The sequence below is a fragment of the Astatotilapia calliptera genome, chromosome 22 (assembly GCF_900246225.1).
Source record: "Astatotilapia calliptera chromosome 22, fAstCal1.2, whole genome shotgun sequence".
NCBI lineage: Eukaryota > Metazoa > Chordata > Actinopteri > Cichliformes > Cichlidae > Astatotilapia > Astatotilapia calliptera.
Window position 1 is genome coordinate 2,863,612 of NC_039322.1, and position 21,323 is coordinate 2,884,934.

Here is a 21,323-nt window from a genome sequence, read left to right on the forward strand (position 1 = left end):
GCTCCCACTTCAGGTCCTGGGTGATGGTGGTACCCAGGAAGCGGAATGAGTCCACAGAGGTGATGGGGGTGTCAGTCAGGATGATGGGGGGAGTGGGGCTGTGTGCTTCCTGAAGTCCACAATAATCTCCACTGTCTTCTGGGCATTCAGCACCAGGTTGTTGTGGCTGCACCAGGACACCAGACGTTCAACCTCCCTCCTGTAGGCAGACTCATGTGTTAGAGCTCACGTTTATCCTCCAGTATCATCACCATCATTGACACCGAATGTGGGGACATAATCAAAATCGTAATTATAAAACTTTTAAATAAAAAAAACTGGAGAATCCGTACCAAAGAGCACTGAAGCTTTTATATTCGGTGTTAACTCAACAATGTAAACAAACACTTTTTCAGTTTTCGCTCCTTTGTTGTGACATATCTCACTTTGTCACTGCAGAATAATGTCATGGAAATATAATCAACAAAGGCTGCAGACACGATGAGCCAACACCTTTTTAATTCCCAAGCAGTTGAGGGAGAGACGACATTCAGTGGGGCACTGATGCGTGTGTCTAAAGATGAATAGCAGCCCTCTTTAAATACAGTCAAACAGAAGGCATTTCCACAGCTGTTGTCACACCCTTGACCCCTCCAAGAGAGGGAGAGAGTTTACAACTTTATCTCCTCTTCCAGTGTCACATAGAGACTGCTCCTTGCCTCTTCCCCACATCCTCAAAGACCTGATTAACAAAAGACTTCACCACCTGTTGAATTCTCCCCCTCTGGGTGTCACCAACTTTCTCACGATGCCTGACTTTGTGCAATAGAGTTAAAGCTGAATCTTCCCCACATGTGAACCTTGAAGTGACCCAAAAGTGATATTACTAAAACATGTGACAAATTCATAAAATAAAAGAAATTTCCAGCACATTTCCACTCTTTGGATTACTCTGCTAATCACATCAATTCAGATTACAATTACTTTGTTGAAATAAATGGATTACACGTCTTCTCCTGTTTCATATGTTAGGCTGTGCACTCTCTATGGTAATTCCACGCTGGTTGAAACCCAAAGAAAACATTAAGAGGCTCTGATGTCTGTGTCTCAATCTTGCGGCCCATGTCATCTCTACTTCCTGCCAGCATTATGACGTGAAGAAATATTAAAAAATATTTAAAAACTATTATTCAAAAAATGATTTAATATGAAGGCAACAGGCAGAGTGTTACAGGCATCGCCCTAAAGAATGCAGCCTGATGGGCAGTGTAGTCCGTGCTGCAGGGAGAATGGACTGCTGTACCTGTTATGTGTCTGTGAGCGCGAAGAGGGAGAAAAAGTACGAGCTGTCATCGAGCAGAAACGGGAGCTGGAAGCATGTAAATATAATAATAACCACTGCAGCCAAACAGAGAGCCTGACGAGCCCAGCTGTAAGTAAGCTGTTAAGACTCGACTGGACACTGTGTTCGTGTTTTCCTCCGAAACAATAAGTTCTGCTGGAGCAGCCTTCAACGCCTCTCTCTGTCTCTTACAAACTTGACCCAGACAACAAAGTAAAGCTAGTTTTCAGCTACGAGCCCGACACGAACCCGACGGATTAGCCAGAGGTCCCTTTACTACGGTTTGGAGCCGCGGACCTGTTTTATATATGCGTTTGCAGATCACTGCAAAAAGTGCAGCCTTACCTAATGTCCACCTACTGTTACTCATTTATATTAAGATGTAAAAAATCGAGTTGTTATTGGTACGGCGAGTAGCCTTCAGTAACAGTAATAAATCACATTCATGTAGTTGTAAAAAGCATGATCATATATTAAGTAATCCAAAGTATTCAGAATACGTTACAAAATACATTTTGGGGCATGTAATCTGTAATCTGTAGTGGAATACATTTTAAAAGTAACCTTCCCAACACTGCAGACACTACATCACAAAACAGAAAGTGACCTGTTCAGGGCATGAAACCGACGTCTTTCCAGCCTCACAGGTTGTCCTGTTATAAAAATATCAAATTAAAACAGAGATGAATGATTCTGCGCTGTGGTCATGTTTAACTTTTGCATCCTGTGGTCAGCATCATGCATCAATGTGAATCACTGCAAGTTTTTTTGTACTGAGTTATACAAAACTCTAAAATAGGTTTTGCAAATTGTACCTTCCTCTGATTTTTTAATGTCTTTCATTTTTGACGCCATGTTCAAATGTGCAGGTTCTTTTTTGGGGGAAAACTTTTCTATTCTGTCCTGTTGCTTACATGTAAGCGGTTCTTTGATTTGCTGACAGGTAAGTTTCTAAAACTTCTTTCAGGGTGAAGATTCTCTGAAACTCTGTTCATGTGTTTGAGTAGACAAGTACAACATTTCTTTTCTTCTTCTTTTTTAAGTGAACAAGAGGAAATCAGATTTTGTCTTACAAGGACGAATGTCTGAGCCTTTATCTTCAGACATTGTTTGCATGTTTTGTTGGCATTTGGCAACACTTGGGGTTATATCACAAAGTACTGCTCTGGTTTGATCATGAAACATTTTCTTGCCTTTCTCAGTCAATGAACATGTTTTTGTAAAAGATTGCAGAAAATACCCAAATTTAAAAATCCCACACATCCATCAATGTGTGGATGTGTCCTAAAACACAAGAAAGAAAACATTTTCATAAACTGACTGATTAACTGATAAACAGCATCGACTATTTGATCCAACTACTTGTTGTTTTCAGTCAGTTCATTTCCATAGAGAGGCACTTTGCATCAGCAGCACCATGCTCCAGTGCTCTGGGAGAGTTTATAGTCCTGAGAGTTGAACACTGGATGACTGACAGCTGTCCTTCATCACAACAGAAGCCACAGAAATCCTCCTCATCAAAAACATGACTTTGATCTGCGTCCTCATCTGGACTCTCCTCTGCTGCTGCTTCACAGGTAAAGTCCAGAGAATCAAACTCCTCTCCTCTATCAACATCTGTCCCTCTGAAATGAAGCCCACAAAACCATGAAGCTGCTTTATGTTTTTGTCTCTGTGTCCTCAGAGTCCAGAGGACAGATCACAGTGACTCAGCCTGGAGCAGTGAGCTCTGCTGTGGGAGCAACTGTGAGCATCAAGTGTACGACCAGTCAGAATGTTCGTGTTTGGAGCAACAACCATCTTTTATCCTGGTACCAACAGAAAGATGGAGGAGTTCCTAAACTGCTCATTAAGTATGCTAGCACTCGACAATCAGGGATTCCAGCTCGTTTTACAGGCAGTGGATCAAACTCTGACTTCACTCTGACCATCAGTGGAGTCCAGGCTGAAGATGCAGCAGTTTATTACTGTCAGAGTGATCACTACATTAACAGCCAGTATGTGTTCACACAGTGAAAAGCCATCATACAAAAACCTCTCTCAAGTGCAGAGACTGATACAGTTGACTGAGTACACACACTCAAAGAAATACACTGGGTTTCATATCTTAGTGAGGATATCTAATTGACATAATGCTTTTCCTAACTGCTTACTATAACCTTAACCATCAAAAGTGAATGCCTAACTATAACCTAACTGTAACCCTGACACTAAAACCACTTTTTGAGACTCAAATGCCTTTAAACTCGTTTGGGACGAGCGTTTTTCCCCATAAGTGACTGTTGTTCTCCACAGCATAGTGGCATGCCACACGTGTAATGCACATTTAAAAAAAAAAATCAAAAAAACAAAACATGTGGGGAACCTCCTCCAGATGTCACTGTTGGTGTTTCTGGAGTCAACAAACATAGTATATATTATTTCATCAAAAGAAGTTTATTGGTCTCCATCACCCTCAGATTTACAACCAATCCTGGGGTAGATGAAGGTAATGACATGTTCTGTTACCAACAGAAAAATGGTGAAACTCCTAAAAAGCTAACTTATAATGCTGACACTTGAGCTTCATGACCTTTGACCTCACTCACACTTCACAGAGGTTTTAAGTTTCTTGGAACCTTATCCCAACTTCACATAAATAGGATTGTTAGAAAGGTGTAAAAGTACACAACACACACGATGATTGTGCTCACTATTATTGCGTTTTACTGACAGTTATGAACTCAAGGAACACAGTCTGTTCCAGTCCAGCTCTCCCCGTCCCCGCTCGACTCTGTCTTCACTATATAGAGAAACAGAAAGAGACAGCGTCATCAGTCAGTCGCCACCACCTGTGGCTCACCTGCCTCCCGGCACCGCCCCCTTGAGCTCACTGTACCACTCCTCCCCTGCAGATGAGCCAAGGACCACACCTCCGCCACAGAAGGCAAATCAAACATACCCATTTTGTCTCTCTCTGTTATGGACACAGATGTACAGATTTGTATACAGAGTAGCATGAAAGACTCAAATGTAAGCACTCAGTAAAGTGCAGAAAAGTGCTGAACAATCATAAATTCTAAACAATCAGTTGTTTGTTTCTGCTCATTAAATTCTGTAAGAATTAGAAATGTGAAGGTCCCAAGTTCAGTCTGAGGATTTTACCTCCAACAGCAGCTTTTATCCAGGTACATGTTCTTGAACTTAAAGTGTCCGTGATGATAACAGAGATTCTATCATGATGGGTTTTATTACTTAATTTTATTCATTTGAATAAAGCTGGAATTCAGTTGTGTAATTGTTTGTAATTCGTGATTAAAAAAACATCAACAGCAGTGAACAACGATGCTTGATCTGCCCCACTGTTACATGTCACATGGTTGTGATCATAGCTACAGAAAGAGGTGTTATAGGTATTGCTGTCAGAGATAACAGCCTCATTTAAAAGATACTGATTGTGTCTGTTTGTGTTTTATAAGAAGTCCTTTGAAGCAAAGAGCAGTGACTGTACCTCCACATGTCTGAGCTCCTCACTCTCTGAGACTAAGCTCAGCTACTCTACAGGATGAACCTGTGACCTCGTTAATTCATATTTTTAATTAATCGAGATATATTCTTACTAAATATTATGATAAACATGTGAATCCATCAATGAACCATAAAACAAAACATTTAAATAATAGAAAATATTTTGGAATAAGAATATTCTGAAGAACAAACTGATATATCTGCTCAATACTACGATGGATTGAATCATTCCTGATAAACAGCATCGTCAGACTGATCCAAGTCAGTCAGTTCATTTCCATAGAGAGGCACTTTGCATCAGCAGCACCATGCTCCAGTGCTCTGGGAGAGTTTATAGTCCTGAGAGTTGAAGATGGCGCGGCCACGTCCAGACGCCTTCCTGACCGCTCCGCTCCGACTATCCACTTTTCTTGTTTTTTACTTATTTTTTGCTCTGGTTTACATCCCAAAATCCTCTAGTCTTATAGTATACGACAGCGGATCACTTGTAAACATCGGTGCCAAGGTTGCACATCTAATCTCGGACACTTTTAAACCTGACCCTTCCTGGCCGCCAGAGATTCTACGCGGCGCGGAGAACAACAAAGGACGGGCCGCTCATCCGAGGTGCAGAACAAAGAAGCGCTGGGGAAAACGCGCTGGTATTAGGAACAGACTGAGACAGCAGGCGCATCGCGCACCACTGCCCAGTATCCTACTGGCCAATGTACAATCCATGGAGAACAAGCTCGACGACCTAAGAGCAAGGGTCACCTTCCAACGTGACATGAGGGACTGCAACATTCTGTGCTTCACGGAGACATGGCTGTCCCCCACTGTGCCGGACCAGGCCGTAACTCCGTCGGATTCATTCTTTGTGCTCCGCGCGGACAGAACGGCAGAGTCGAACAAAACCAAAGGTAGAGGAGTGTGTTTCATGGTAAACAGAAAGTGGTGTGATGCCAGGAGCATTTCTACTCTCTCCAGCGGCTGCTCGCCACATCTGGAGTTCCTGAGCATTAAGTGCCGCCCTTTCTATCTGCCCCGTGAGTTCACCTCAGTCATCGCCACGGCGGTCTACATCCCACCCCAAGCGGACACAGGTATGGCTTTGTCCGAATTACATGATGTGCTGAGCTCGCTTCAAAACAAGGACCCGGGTGCAGCCCTCATTGTAGCAGGAGACTTTAACAAAGCGAACCTCAGACAAGTCATGCCAAACTTTTACCAGCATGTCTCGTGTCCAACGAGAGGGGATTGGATTTTGGATCACTGCTACACGCCATACAAGCAGGGCTACAAAGCTGTCTCACACCCGGTTTTTGGGAAGTCTGACCACAACGCCATCTTCCTCATTCCCCAGTATAAACAAAGCATACGGAGGGAAGACGTGACCACGAAGGAAGTAAAACGGTGGACTGCCCAATCAGAAGCTACGCTACAGGACGCACTCAACGACGTAGATTGGGACATGTTCAGAGCATGCGCAGTCGACATCAACGAGTTTACGGAAGTAGCAGTATGCTTCGTCAATATGCTAGCGGAGGAGATTATCCCCACTGCGAGAGTCACCACATTCCCAAACCAGAAACCGTGGATGGACAGATCGATCCACACTGCAGTAAACGCCAGGACCGCCTCCTACAACGCGGGTCTTGCCACTGGCGATATGAGCGCCTACAAAGCGGCCTCATACGGCGTGCGGCGCGCGGTGAGAGATGCCAAACGCAGGTACCGGGAACGTGTGGAGTCCCACTTCCACCAGGGCGACACACGGAGTATGTGGCACGGACTACGCACCATTACGGACTACAAAGCCAGGGACACTGCGCCGATCAACGCCGACTCTGCATTCACCAACGAGCTGAATCGGTTCTACGCCCGTTTCGAGGTTAGCCAGGCGGCTAATGCTATCTACCGCCTGACTACCGAGGACAGTGACGTCATCAGCGAGAGACCGGTGACCAGCATCGCGGAGCATGACGTCCGAGCGGCACTGAGGAGAGTGAACACAAGGAAAGCGGCGGGGCCAGACGGCATCACCGGCCGTCTGCTGCGCTGCTGTGCTGACCAGCTAGCAGGTGTGTTCACTTACATCTTCAACGAGTCCCTGGCGAAGTCTGTGGTCCCCACATGCTTCAAAAGATCCACCATCATCCCTGTGCCCAAGAACAGCAAACCCTCATCCCTGAACGATTACCGGCCAGTTGCACTGACCTCGGTAGTAATGAAGGTGTTTGAGAGGCTGCTGAAGAACATCATCTCCTCCTCCATCCCAGACACCACAGATCCGCTGCAGTTCGCCTACAGATCCAACAGATCCACAGAGGATGCCATCGCCCACGTCCTACACACCACTCTCAGCCACGTGGACAAGAAACAGGGTAACTATGTGCGAATGCTGTTTGTTGATTACAGTTCAGCGTTTAACACAATAGTGCCCTGCAGACTGTTCACAAAGCTGAGGGATCTGGGACTTAACAGCCGTCTGTGTGCATGGGTGTTGGACTTCCTCACTGGCAGAACTCAGGTGGTGAGGGTGGGCAGGTGCTTCTCCAACAGCATCACCATCAACACAGGAGCACCTCAGGGATGTGTCCTCTCGCCACTGCTCTACTCCCTCTACACTTCGGACTGTGTGGCCACCCATGGCTCCAACACCATTGTGAAGTTTGCTGACGACACAGTGGTGTTGGGTGCCATCTCCAACAACGATGAGGCGGCCTACATGGATGAAGTGAAGAATCTGGCATCGTGGTGCCAGGACAACCACCTCCAGCTGAACGTCAGCAAGACCAAGGAGCTGGTGGTGGATTTCAGAAGGGGTCAGCACAGAGACTACAAGCCCATTATCATCAATGGAGCTCCAGTGGAGAGGGTGCAGTCCTTCAAGTATCTTGATGTCCACATCTCCTCAGACCTGACATGGTCTGCCCACATTCAGGTCCAGACCAAAAAGGCTAGGCAGCGCCTGTATCACCTACGACAACTGAGGAAGTTCAGGGTCTCTCCAAAGATCCTCAGGATTTTCTATACAGGCGCTGTGGAGAGCATCCTCACACAGAACATGACATCGTGGTTCGGGAACAGCTGTGTGAAGGACCAAAAAGCTCTCCAGAGAGTGATCCGTACAGCAGAACGCTGCTGCAGGATTGCTCTCCCCCCGCTTCAGGACACCTACACCAGGAGATGCCGGACTAGAGCAGCGCAGATACTGAAGGACCCGTCCCATCCTGGCAACAAACTGTTCCAACTTCTGCAATCTGGTAGAAGGTTCCGCATCTTCCGGGCAAGGACAGAGAGACTCAAGAGGAGCTTCTATCCCCAAGCCATCCGTGCCCTAAACACACACACCCGCCCTCTCACATCATCTATAATTGACTGAGACAGGACTCTCTTCCAGACACTAAACCAAGGCACAATGTACATTTCAATTCCTTTAATTTTAAATATGTTTATATTGTCTATCCTGTAAAATAGTCAGATATCTATTCATATTAATGTACAGAATTCACCTGCTTGCTGCTACCACTGCACATTCACCCAGTGTATATACTATATGTGTGTATATATATATATATATATATATATATATATATATATATATTTACATTTCACTATGTGTTATACTTGTATAACTATGCATGTGACAAATAATAAAGAACCTTGAACCTTGAACCTTGAACACTGGATGACTGACAGCTGTCCTGACAGCTGGACTCTCCTCTGCTGCTGCTTCACAGGTAAAGTCCAGAGAATCAAACTCCTCTCCTCTATCAACATCTGTCCCTCTGAAATGAAGCCCACAAAACCATGAAGCTGCTTTATGTTGTTGTCTCTGTGTCCTCAGAGTCCAGAGGACAGATCACAGTGACTCAGCCTGGAGCAGTGAGCTCTGCTGTGGGAGGATCTGTGAACATCAAGTGTACGACCAGTCAGGATGTTTATGTTTGGAACAACAATCACCGTTTACACTGGTACCAACAGAAAGATGGAGGAGTTCCTAAACTGCTCATTCACTCTGCTAGCAGTTGAGTATCAGGGATTCCAGCTCGTTTTACAGGCAGTGGATCAAACTCTGACTTCACTCTGACCATCAGTGGAGTCCAGGCTGAAGATGCAGCAGTTTATTACTGTCAGAGTCAGCACTACATTAACATCCAGTATGTGTTCACACAGTGAAAAACAGTCGTACAAAAACCTCCCTCAGTCAGACTGAACAGAAACTGAAGTGACTGCTGCAGCTGGAAGATACTGCAGAGACTGATACAGTTCACTGAGGACACACACACAAAATAAAGCCCTTCAACACAAATATGTGTCCCACTGCTATCTCATGCATGTTGTTTTCAACTTGCAAATATATAATTAACTAAAGAACAAACGTGGGCCAGTAACAGATACCAAGATGAATCTTAGTCATGACCCTTGATAACCGCAGTGGAACAAAGCCATGACATCTAATCAAGTGTCAGGGCTGTCGCCAGAGCGTGGAGTGAACCCAAAACAGACTCCGAGCTGTGGTGTGGACAATGACTTTATTTACAATGAGGTAGAAACACAACAGTAGTGAATAAAATGTGATCCGGGGCAAAAGAAGTGTAACATAAACTATTACCCACACAGTAAAATTGTTATGGCCCTGATCTGGCCCACACAATGTGCTTACACATGGCCCACATACCGCAAAGAATGACGGCCCTTTGGTGGACCAGATCAGGTTTGCCAGATCAGGTTTGCCAGAGGTGGCCCACACATGGGCCAGCACAAGGCCAGCTGCAGATACAATGGTGGTCCTGTGCTGGCCCAGAAGAGTTTCAGCTCTGGCCCCAGATGTCAACCTAATGTTTACCTTAATCAACCCATGTAATAACAACATGTGGCGGAACATAATAGTGCAAAAATAACATGATGAAACTCTGTTCAGACCCTTACAAGTACGCATATTGAGACAGGCCCAATGTGAAGCAGCAAATGCTATACAGGGCTTCACAAAGCTTGCATGGCCTTCAGAATTCACTAATACTCTCCAAGTACTTTCACCAAAAAGGCTTTTACTATCCAGATAGCTTCTTTCTCCTTCCATCTGTATCTCTAGCGTAGCTGATTGGTACATGAAGGCACACACAGGTGTCCGAGCAGCGCACACAGATTGGGGGAGGGTCAGTCCTGCCTCCACACCATTTATCCACATATTGATTAAACTTATGTTTACATGCTTTTTATCAGCATTTATTATATTTAATTGCTTTTTATCAATATTTATTCCCATTGTGAAATGAGTATTTTAATCAAAAGAGTATCAATATTTATGCTTTTAATCCTGTTTTTAACACTGGGTTACAATTTCATTAGCAATAAATTTAATAACCCTCTATATTAACAGTTACACACTATATAGAACAACTTTATAGAATTATATTTGTTTGCAGATGTTAGCAGCTATCAGTGAATAGTTATCAGCTATTTTGAAACAAAACTGTAGAGAGACACGGCTCTCTGACTCTGAAACAAACGAACTCAACAACATAATTCTCCACTAGGCCTTTACTGAATCCAAATTCAGTTTCTGGTCGTTTGTGTGTCTCTCTGCATTCAGTTTAGTATTTAATAACAGGAATGCATGCTCTGTTGAGGTGAAAGAAGGTGACTTAAAAATGGAAAAATATCCTATTTCTTTGCCTGTGAAAGTCTTGGGTGGTTTTTAAAGTTTAGTATATTAGCTGATTAACGATTTCCTGAACCTTATGCTAACTTTGAACTGAAAATACTTCATCTTTTTAACTTATCTTTGAATAATGAGGAAACAAGTCTTATATCTCCATGAAATGGGTTGTAGTAGACAGTTGTACAATTACTTTTGAGTGTCTGGCGAAAAAATCCTTGTGGGTAAAACCTACACACCTTTCAATTCAAATACAATCAGAAAGTTAGACAACCGACTTTGTGATCTTGATTATATTAATGTGATTGATCTGTTACTAAACAGCTGTCAGGGGTTGCTGTGTGGATGTGAAGAAGAGGGGATCCAAACGCAGCACTCGTGGTGAGGATTAAGGGAGTTTATTGCAATGGCAGGATGAACGCACGAGCAGAACAGGGAAGAAGACTGGCTGACTGGACTGAACTGAACTGAAAGGCAAACATGCAGAGTAGACAGCAGTGACAACACCAATGACAAGACAGTAAGTGAGTAGAAACTGAGGACTTAAACACACTGGCTGAATAATGACTGATTGGAGACTGGTGAGTGAACAGCTGAACATAATTGAAGTAACACACAGGGAAAGGCTGGCACAAAGAACAGGGAGTGAAAACAGAGAATAAACCAGACATGAAACAAACTGAAAATGCTGGGTCAACGACCCAGGAACCCTGACAACAGCATGTTGGAGTCAGTCCAGGAGAAAGTCACACCAAAAGTTCCAATGCCCCGAAGATATCATTCATCATGACTTTTATAGCAGTAGCTGAATGAATGTTTAATTCTGTTTTTAATCTGCTGCAGCAGTTTGTAGTTAAGGAGAACACTTAGAGATCCCGAATGAATAAATAACAGACTAAAAACAAAAATACTTGGACCTCGAAAGTGCATCCCAGATCAAAAAATTATAATTATACTATTTTACATTTTTCTTGAAACATGTTGGCCGATTGAAATGACACCTGTGAATTCACAATGTGATGACTGCTTATGAAGTCATGCTGGAGTCACTGTGAATATTTCCATAGAGAGGCACTTTGCATCAGCAGCACCATGCTCCAGTGCTCTGGGAGAGTTTATAGTCCTGAGAGTTGAACACTGGATGACTGACAGCTGTCCTTCATCACAACAGAAGCCACAGAAATCCTCCTCATCAAAAACATGACTTTGATCTGCGTCCTCATCTGGACTCTCCTCTGCTGCTGCTTCACAGGTAAAGTCCAGAGAATCAAACTCCTCTCCTCTATCAACATCTGTCCCTCTGAAATGAAGCCCACAAAACCATGAAGCTGCTTTATGTTTTTGTCTCTGTGTCCTCAGAGTCCAGAGGACAGATCACAGTGACTCAGCCTGGAGCAGTGAGCTCTGCTGTGGGAGGATCTGTGAGCATCAAGTGTACGACCAGTCAGGATGTTCATGTTTGGAACAACAACCATCTTTTAGCCTGGTACCAACAGAAAGATGGAGAAACTCCCAAACGTCTTATTTACTACACTAGCACTCGACAATCAGGGATTCCAGCTCGTTTTACAGGCAGTGGATCAAACTCTGACTTCACTCTGACCATCAGTGGAGTCCAGGCTGAAGATGCAGCAGTTTATTACTGTCAGAGTTTTCACTATCCTAACAGTCAGCGTGTGTTCACACAGTGAAAAACAGTCGTACAAAAACCTCCCTCAGTCAGACTGAACAGAAACTGAAGTGACTGCTGCAGCTGGAAGATACTGCAGAGACTGATACAGTTCACTGAGGACACACACACACACACACACACACACACACACACACACACACACACACACACACACACACACACACACAGAGGGAAAATGTCATTGTTGCTAAAGGAAAACAAAGTTGGAAATATATCATTTATTTTTAACAAATCATTTATGACCTTTGACCTCTGCTTCATACCAGCTCAAATAAATCTCAATTTCTAAATATTGATCATTATCAAAAATCATATTTCTGTAAGAAAAAAAATCTTACACTAAATGAACTCAGCAAAAGTCAGTGAGTCATAATTATCTGCACAATTTAGCAAATACTTCAAATAGAAACTTTAAGTCCAAATCAGTCAAATGATCAAATTTCCATCTTTTCTTTCTCAGGTTTTTAGATTTTCTCTTTTTTGCTGTTCAACACTGCCACGGTCCAAAGAGCTGTTGACTTCCTATTCATGTTTTTGATTATTAATATGATTCGTTTCATTTATTTTCTGTTTTCCAGTCGCATCTCTTCGTCCCTCTGTTCCTTATGTTCTGTCAACCCGTGTCTCAGAGCTATTCTCTGGTTCCCTGTTTTATTTGGATTCTGCGTTCTGTGTGAGTGTATTCGTCATGTCTGATGAGGTTCAGCTGTGTCTGCCTTCTGTGGTGTATTCCCTCGTTACCCTCTGTGTATATTAGTATGTGTTCTAATAATAGCACTGACACATGTTCACATTCCTCAAATTGAGTTATTAATATTTAAACAGGTTATAGTCAAAGGTCAGCTGCCAATCTCAGAGTTAACCAACTCTGACTTTAAACTTAGGAGTTAAAACTGCTTTGTTCCTGAAAGCAGTTGAACAAATTGAGTTGAGCTGGAATCTTGAGCTCTCAGTTTGAGAACAGATGAAGGTCAATTTATTGAACCGTTTACCTCGACTTAAGCACTTACCTGTGTACTGAACAGCCCTCGTCAGTGGATCCCAACACCAGTATTTGACAGTAACAGGTGAGCCTCAACTTTAATTGGTAAAGAGACACCATGAGAACTGACATTACAATACTTTTATTTTACAAAAGTCAACGTCTTTCAGTTCAAAGTTTGTTAGGCAGCTATTGCACATTTAAAACAACAACACAAACACAACGCAGCAACAAGAAACTATGCAGTACATTATAACCGAATACTTAAACATGACTGCACAACAACCTTTCAAAAGAACATTTGTAGATGAATTGTTATTTTCCTTCCAATACTTGAAGCATTTTCTGAACATCACTTTTTGGTGCATGGCTTGTTGCATGCATACCCCACCTGTCTTAACGGGACTATAAATACAACTATATACAGTCACATTTGTAAAAACAAACAACTTTTATACTAAACACTTTTAAAATGTACAATTTTGAAGAAGCCCAGGAGCAATCCCATTTCAGAACACTTAGAATAGCACAACTTCCTCCCAAAAGGCCAGAGGTTTCAACCACAGCTTTCCAGCATCAGTTCATGTAAATGCAGCTACAGCTTTCCAAATCCCAGGAATGCTTTTAATGCAGTGTTCATAAGATCTTTAAATTGATCCTCGTATGCAACACGTCTCGGAAGATACAGGGATAAGCTGCACATCGATGCGTATCCCCGACTCCTGATCATAAAAGTCTATGTTGCAGTGGTGGAAGTAAGTCAGCCCCAGTTATAAAGACCAGCAGCTCTTCAAACGTGTGGTCCACCTCTTGCTCTGTTAAAATACATACACCTAGTAAATAAACCGTAATGTGTAGGTTCATGAATAAAAGATTTATAATCAGTTACACTGACTGTTATGTAGAGCGGTTGCATTAATGACAATTTAGGAGTCAAAAACAGGTTGTTAGGCAAAACTAATACTGCGAAGCATCGTATAAAGAAAAAGCAAAGCAATCCTGCCCTCCTAAGACACAGGACATTAAGTTTTGTCCTCCGAGTCGGAGACCTGTATGTCAAGGACCCTTGACAGGTATTCATATACCTAAATGCCAAGAGAAAGAAAATATGTGTGTCGTCGTTAGGATAGGGATTTATGTTGGTGTGAGAGACTGTAGCCTACAAGTTCATATTGTTCAATGACAGTTATGACATGTTGTGTTTCAGGTGATTTTACAGAAAAAAAACAAAACAAAATAACGTACTGAATACTTTTAACAAAAAAACTCTGTATATTAAATTACTTCTTAAAATACCTACCCCAACACTGATCACGAGAATAGACTCATTCTTATACAGCGCTTTTCTGCTCCACCTGTGCAGTCAGTGTTTTATACAACAAACTGCAACATGCTGAAACATTTCATTACACAGCATGCAATGAATTTGCATATATGTAATGTCTTTAATATCCTGCTTAGTAATGGCAGTGTCTCTCAATTCCCCTTCGCACTTACTCTTTAACATAAACTTTGCTTTACTTCATGTATTGAAAGTGGCTTAATTCTACCGACTCATATTGACTACAGATAGCACACTGGCTTCCAATTAGAACCCTGGAAATCATTATTTAGAGTTTAAAATTCACATCACCACAAAAGTAAGACAAAGACTCGATTCTTATTTAATGTAGATATTTTTTTATTCTTTAAAACTTTAAACAAACTTTAAACTTTAAACAAAGCAATGAAAAATGAGAGAAGAAATTAGATTTTTTTTTTTTTTAAAGCTACAGAGTGCAGACTGAAAGTAAGACCAGCATGAAAGTCACAGTTAGTCAGGTCAGGACTGGGGACACTGGTCTCTCATCAGTGGCTCTGAGACCACAGTGTGGGAGCCCTGGGTGGCCTCACAGGTCACAGAGCCCACCTTCATCCAGTGGTCTGCAGGGAGCCTCAGGGTGCTGCTCCAGCTGTAGAGGCCGTCGTTCTCCTGCACCACGGGGCTCCTGCTCTCCTCCCAGCTGATGCTGCCACTGCCATCCACCTTCCAGGACAGACTCCAGTCTGAGGGGAAGCCCTTGTTGGCCACACACATGACTGTAGCCTTCCCCTGTTTCAGCTCCTCAGTGGAGGGACCCAGCACCTTCAGGGCGGGGCGGGCATCACCTAGGAAACACCAATCAGCTTAGAGGGCACGAACCACAATTTGATTTTCTCCGTTAAGAAGTTTCTGTCAGGTGTTTTTTCTGCTCCACCAGTCATTCACTCACACATTGTTTCACTTCCCTTTAAGAAACCTCTCATGCATATCAGCACAGAGAGAATCATCACACAGTTTGAGCTGAAATATGTTCAAACTACACTGGAAATAAAAAAACAAAAAAACAAAACAAAGATGTGTCAACACTTTTAAAAGATGTTAAGCTTCCACATCATCAGTTCTTCATAATAAACAGCTTGTTCTGGATAAGAAAGTCAATACCACTACTTACCTCATGTGTTTTTTTTATTGCTTACATTGTTGTAAATGATATGATACAATAAGAACACCAGAGATCTTTATCTTCACTCTGTGCAGTTTAACTTTTTTCAGTGGAAATTGTCCTGAGTGTCTGAATAATCATTTCCAAAGCTGACTTTGTTTCTTAGGACAAAATTTATGAATAAAATATGTAATCAGTTACACAAAAAGTTTCCTAACCTTTCATATTAAATGAAATTAAAGAAAAGAAAAGAAAATTACATTTAAAAAAAAAAAGCTCTAAGGCTGACTTACTTCCAACATCCAGTCTGGTTCCTCCACCGAACGTGTACCACAGTGATACAAACTCATTGAGGCGCCGTACAAAAACCTCTGACTGTAGAGAGACACGGCTCTCTGACTCTGTCAGACTGGATTAAAACTAAAAGCTCTCGAGACTTAACCAGATGTATGTATATGTAAAATATCCTCAAGTCCACTCTGATGTTTTATTTTGTGTTTAATATTCATTTTAACATTTATTCTGAAGCTAACTTTGTTTCTTCATGAAAATTTATCTAAAAACTATTTTCCTGAGGTTTTTTTAGGCGCATTGAACAGAAAAGTTAAGATAATCAAAAGAAAGAAATTTGCTAAAGTAAATGAGGTTTAAGTTTGACTTACTTCCAACTTGCAGTCTGGTTCCTCCACCGAACGTGTACCACAGTGATACAAACTCATTGAGGCGCCGTACAAAAACCTCTGACTGTAGAGAGACACGGCTCTCTGTGTGACTGAACTAAACCTACAAGCCCTCAAAATACAACTTTACCATCAGAACTAGAAATAATAATGAATAATATGAAACATCCCAGATTTTCATTGGAAATTGTCCTGAGTGTCTGAATATTCATTTCCAAAGCTGACTTTGTTTCTTAGGACAGAATTTATGAATAAAATAATTAATCAGTTACATAAAAAGTTTCCTAGCCTTTCATATTAAATGAAATTAAAGAAAAGAAAATTACATTTAAAAAAAAAAGCTCTACGGCTGACTTACTTCCAACTTGCAGTCTGGTTCCTCCACCGAACGTGTACCACAGTGATACAAACTCATTGAGGCGCCGTACAAAAACCTCTGACTGTAGAGAGACACGGCTCTCTGACTCTGAGACAAACAAACTCAACAATATGAATTCTTTAAATCATAATTTCATAACATATTAATATTATAATTTTTACATAAAAAACTACGAAACACAATAAAACTATATTCCAATAATCCAATTTGGTCATTTACATTTTACAACTGTTAAGATACATCACTTTAATGCTTCCACCTTCTTTATCATAACTCTAAACATTAAAATTAATTTTCAAGCTACAATCACAAAACTTAAAACTCATCAGGTAAAACCTGACAAATGCATCAAAACAGTTTTATGTTCTCTCACAAACACTTAGTGTCTTCAGATCGCGCACAGAACCAGTTAAAATGATAATACTGCTGAGCATTGCACACTACGTCACAAAACAGAGCATGAAGCTCAAGTCTTTCCAGTCTCACAGTTTGTCCTGTTATTCTACAAAACATATAAAATGTCAACCTAAAACAGATGATGATTCTGAGCAGGGCCGTGCAGAGATGCTGGAAGGGACGGGTGCTCAAAGTTCAAAAGGGGCACGTAGAACCAGGCTGAATAACAACAACACTGTTGCTGTTGAGGGGTTGCTGCTGCTCCTGCTGCAGATAGTGATGGAGGTCTGTGTTGCTTTGAGACTGTAGACAGTAAAAAGTCCACAGCAGAGATGGCAGCTGATTAAAGAAGTGTTATGAGATGATAATAAAATGCAAAGATTGGTGACAGCGCTCGGAAGCATTAAACAACAAAACTGTGGGAAATGAACTCGGCTCTGCCTGTGAGTCACTCTTCCATCTCCTCATCTCATCTGTCACTCTCCACTTGCTGTACATCTCAGAACAGGGCACACTCTGGTGTTTCATTAATCTATTATTTAATTATCCATACTTAAAAGCTCATGCACCTAATCCAAAATAAAGTAATGACAGAAAAATGTTATAGAACCAAAGCATTGTGTTTATTATTGTTTTTATACTTGAGCACCTCTGCTATACAACAACTGGTACAGGCGTTATTGTTACCTGTTGTGACGGAGTTACACCGTCCCGGGCCGCAGACAGCTGATCTGGGCGCATACATGCACCACCACCATTAGTTTCTACAATTACTGCGCGTCTTTTCGTCGACCGGGCAGATAAACAAAAAGGGGTGAGAGGTATATTTTGTGCAGCGCAGAGGGTGGCCAACATATTTTCCCACTTACCTTTAATAAAGCCGGTCGCGGAGACTCGCTGTGATCGCCGATTATACGGGGGTTATGCAAGCCGATGGTATGGTGTTCCGGGGTTCAAATAGTGGGTTCGCGCGCGCTTGAAAGGTCACGTGAACTGCATTATTTTTTTTGTTATTGTGAAACACTGTAGGCTGCCTGGAATTGGCCATAAATGTCTGTATATACATATATGTATTGTAGGAATACAGCTGGAAATAAGCTGAGGGGGAAAGGCTGTTTGGTGAAAGAAATAATAAAGAAATGACTATTATGCCTAGTGGGAGGGGCCATGGGGTATAAAAGAAGGCTGTCAGGGCCTACCTGGGTTCTTTCAGTGAGATGTTACAGAGAGGGTAACATGCAGACTGTGTTTTGTATATAGATGTTTGTTTTGTGTTGACTTAAGTTAGTTTCCTATTTTCTTTGTAAATAATCTTTTGTGCACCTGGGAGGCCGGCAGAATAAATTATCCACACTGAATGCTTCCTGACTATGCCTGCATTTGTTCGGGAGAAGTTTAGGAGAGGACCCCGCGACACCTGTGCTCTTTTTAATCCAGCTGCTGAGGGATCCATTGCCTTTAATAACCTCACACAGCTCCCTTTGTCACTGTTTCCTCCTCATGTCCTTACAAGACATGTTTGGACATGTTGCAGAATAAATATATGTTATTAGTGCTTATTTTCTGATTATATTGTTTTTTGTACTTTTTAATAAAGTCTTTTATAAAGCAAGGCCAGCTGTGAGAGAGAATTAGGTCAGAGGGTGACAGGTCGCCTTAGCAACCGAGGCTTCAGTAAGGGGAAGTTACGAAACAGGAAGTTTAGTGCAGCGCTGCAGAGGCATATTAATAAAATACAGGAAACCAGACAGAAAAAGCGGAACTAGTAACACAGAAGGAGATGTTTTTATCGAAACTATGTGTGACGTGGAAAGGACCAAAATAACACCTATATGAGACACATTTTTGGCTTCTAGAGATTTTGCAACTGGCTTTTGGGCTGTGTCGGGTCTCTCTCTTCCGGAAGATGATTGAATAAAGAATTATAAATGTTTGGACCACTCCTGAGTTGGGTTTTCTCTGTTCTATCATGGGGATGAAAAAATCAGGTTTAATAGACAGTAATATATGATGCGTAATAATTTAAAAAATCCATACACATAAAACACACACACACACATACGGTGACATTTTATACCTTCTCCAGAATACTGTATATACTACGGCCACAAGTTTTTGTTAGATTAAATAGTTAAACATTTGTCATTTTTATATTTACCATTTGTCCATTGTTTTAACTCTGTGAAAGGAATTCTTTCTTTCCTCCCATCCCCAGATTCTCGAGGTTCTGGGTGGGAGGTTGAAGTGTTTTATCACAGGAACGCCCTTTTGAAGATCTGTTTGATGTTTGGTAGAGCTTCCTACCCTTTGTATGGTTTCACTGTGTTATCTTTGGTAAACCATACATTGGGTGTGGGGGAAGACTACCCTCTTTATGACCAAGGATGTTGTTCCTGCTTTTAGGTTTTATGACCCTTTGATCAACACACACACACACACACACACACACACACACACACACACACACATTCTCACATAACACCCACACACACACACTTACATACAGTGCCTTGTCTTTGTAACCAAAGGGGGTTGCAGGGGGAGGTGTTTTGTAAACTATTGTTTGAAGTTTGTCAATAAAAGGCAGCGAGAGGAGGCCATCATCGGGGTTCATTGTCGTGCTGGACACAGATGAGGGGGCCTCCCTTGCGCAAGAAATCGATCGAACACTGTTGCCTTGTTTTTCTTTCATGGGAATAAGTCTTGGATACAGCGGGGTCTGAGTTTAGACCCAACATTTTTTGGTCCTTCGAGCCGGAGTCCGAGAATTTCGCCGCACACTGAGGAGAGAGAGGACACGCCGCAGACTGTCGACAACCAGGCCGTTAGGACGCCTGACAAAGCCCTGGAGTGTTAAATTCGCGACCAGGCCGGTGGAATAGCGTCTGAACTCCCCTCGTGGACGGCGACTGACGGGATTCTAGGACTCTCCTGTGAACGAAACGCAACACAACGGTAAGCAATCAGAGAGCGTCTCTATAACCGTGTGAATGAATGTGGGATCCTAGATACGCGTCACCGTGATTCTGCGTGAAACGTTTGAGTCCGGGGGAGCGCTGGTCACGAGAGCGCACGTGACCCAAAACAATAGAGAGCGGCTACGGGCTGTGCGTTAAACGTGAGTCCGGGAGCGCGCTAGCCGCGTGAGAGAGACGCAGGCTTCTCCGCCGTTTGGGGAGTAGAGAGTTCTCCGCCGTTTGGGGGCGTGGAGAGAACCTAGGTTCGGAGTCCGGAATCTCCGCCATTTGGGGCGTTGGAGAGTGTCCGAAGGTTGAATTCTCCGCCATTTGGGGCGTTTGAGAGCTTTCAACAGAAGTTACAGGCCTATAAACAGTGTGAATGAACGTACGTGTGTATGAGTGCCAGTAAAGTGAACGCAGCAACACAGAAGGAAACCTAAAGTGGTGTTAACGTAATTCTGTGACCTGTTGTGTACACATATCCTGGGTTTTGGAGTAAGGCGTTGCCTACCGCAAACTTGAGAAAATTGTCATAATGGGGAATAAAATGTGTAAGTCTGCCTTAGAAGGGGATGTAAAATTCATGGAGAAATTTTCACCAGGCAGCACGCAGTATGTAGGTTGTTGGCGTAAGAAATATGGATTTGAAGGGACATTAGTGGAAGTTCAGTGTAAAATGCTGGTAGAAAGAATAGCTGTAAGTGTAGCAGGTAAAACAGGGAAAGCGAAGCGGAGGAAGGAATTGCAGTTAGCAGTTGCTAAGTTGTGGCTGGAGCAGGCTCAGAGGAGGAGAGAAGCACAGAATGTTAAAAGAGCAATATTGCAAGCAGTAGTTGTGAAACCAGAGGATGAAACTACAGCTCAATCCACTGCAACTACTTTAGAACAACACCGTAGAAAAGCATTAGAAAGAGCAAGAATGTTAGCAGAAAGAAGAGCCAGAGATGAACGTGAGAGAGCAGAGGCAGAAGTGGAGGACAGATTAAAGGATGAATATGGAGAGGCATTAGGAGCAGCATTGAGTCCAAGACAGACTAGGCAAGAGAGGAGACAGAAAGGAAAGAAAGTGAACACGAATGTTACAACCACATATCCATCCCTGACACAACACAAAAAAACATATGGTGTTTCAGCCCCAGAGTGTGAAGATGAAGAAAGTTTTTCTCCTGATCCAATCCATGAGGTGAGCACTTACCCTATGGTAGAGGTTGCAAACCCGCATTTTGGAGTGGATGCAGATAATAGTCGCACTATTCATGTTTACCGGCCATGGACCGAGTCTGAATGTGCTGATGC

At 42.5% G+C, this 21,323-nt stretch overlaps 1 gene segment (V, D, J or C); it reads right to left on the minus strand.

Moving 5' to 3' along the window:
• Nucleotides 1-14,875: 14,875 nt before the first annotated feature.
• LOC113014113 (Ig kappa chain V-III region MOPC 63-like) overlaps nt 14,876-21,323 on the minus strand; it is a 28,329-nt gene continuing 21,881 nt past the window's right edge. Inside the window, 2 exon segments of the V gene segment in view lie at nt 14,876-15,295; nt 16,651-16,688. Of these exon segments, the coding sequence occupies nt 14,970-15,295; nt 16,651-16,688 (364 nt within the window).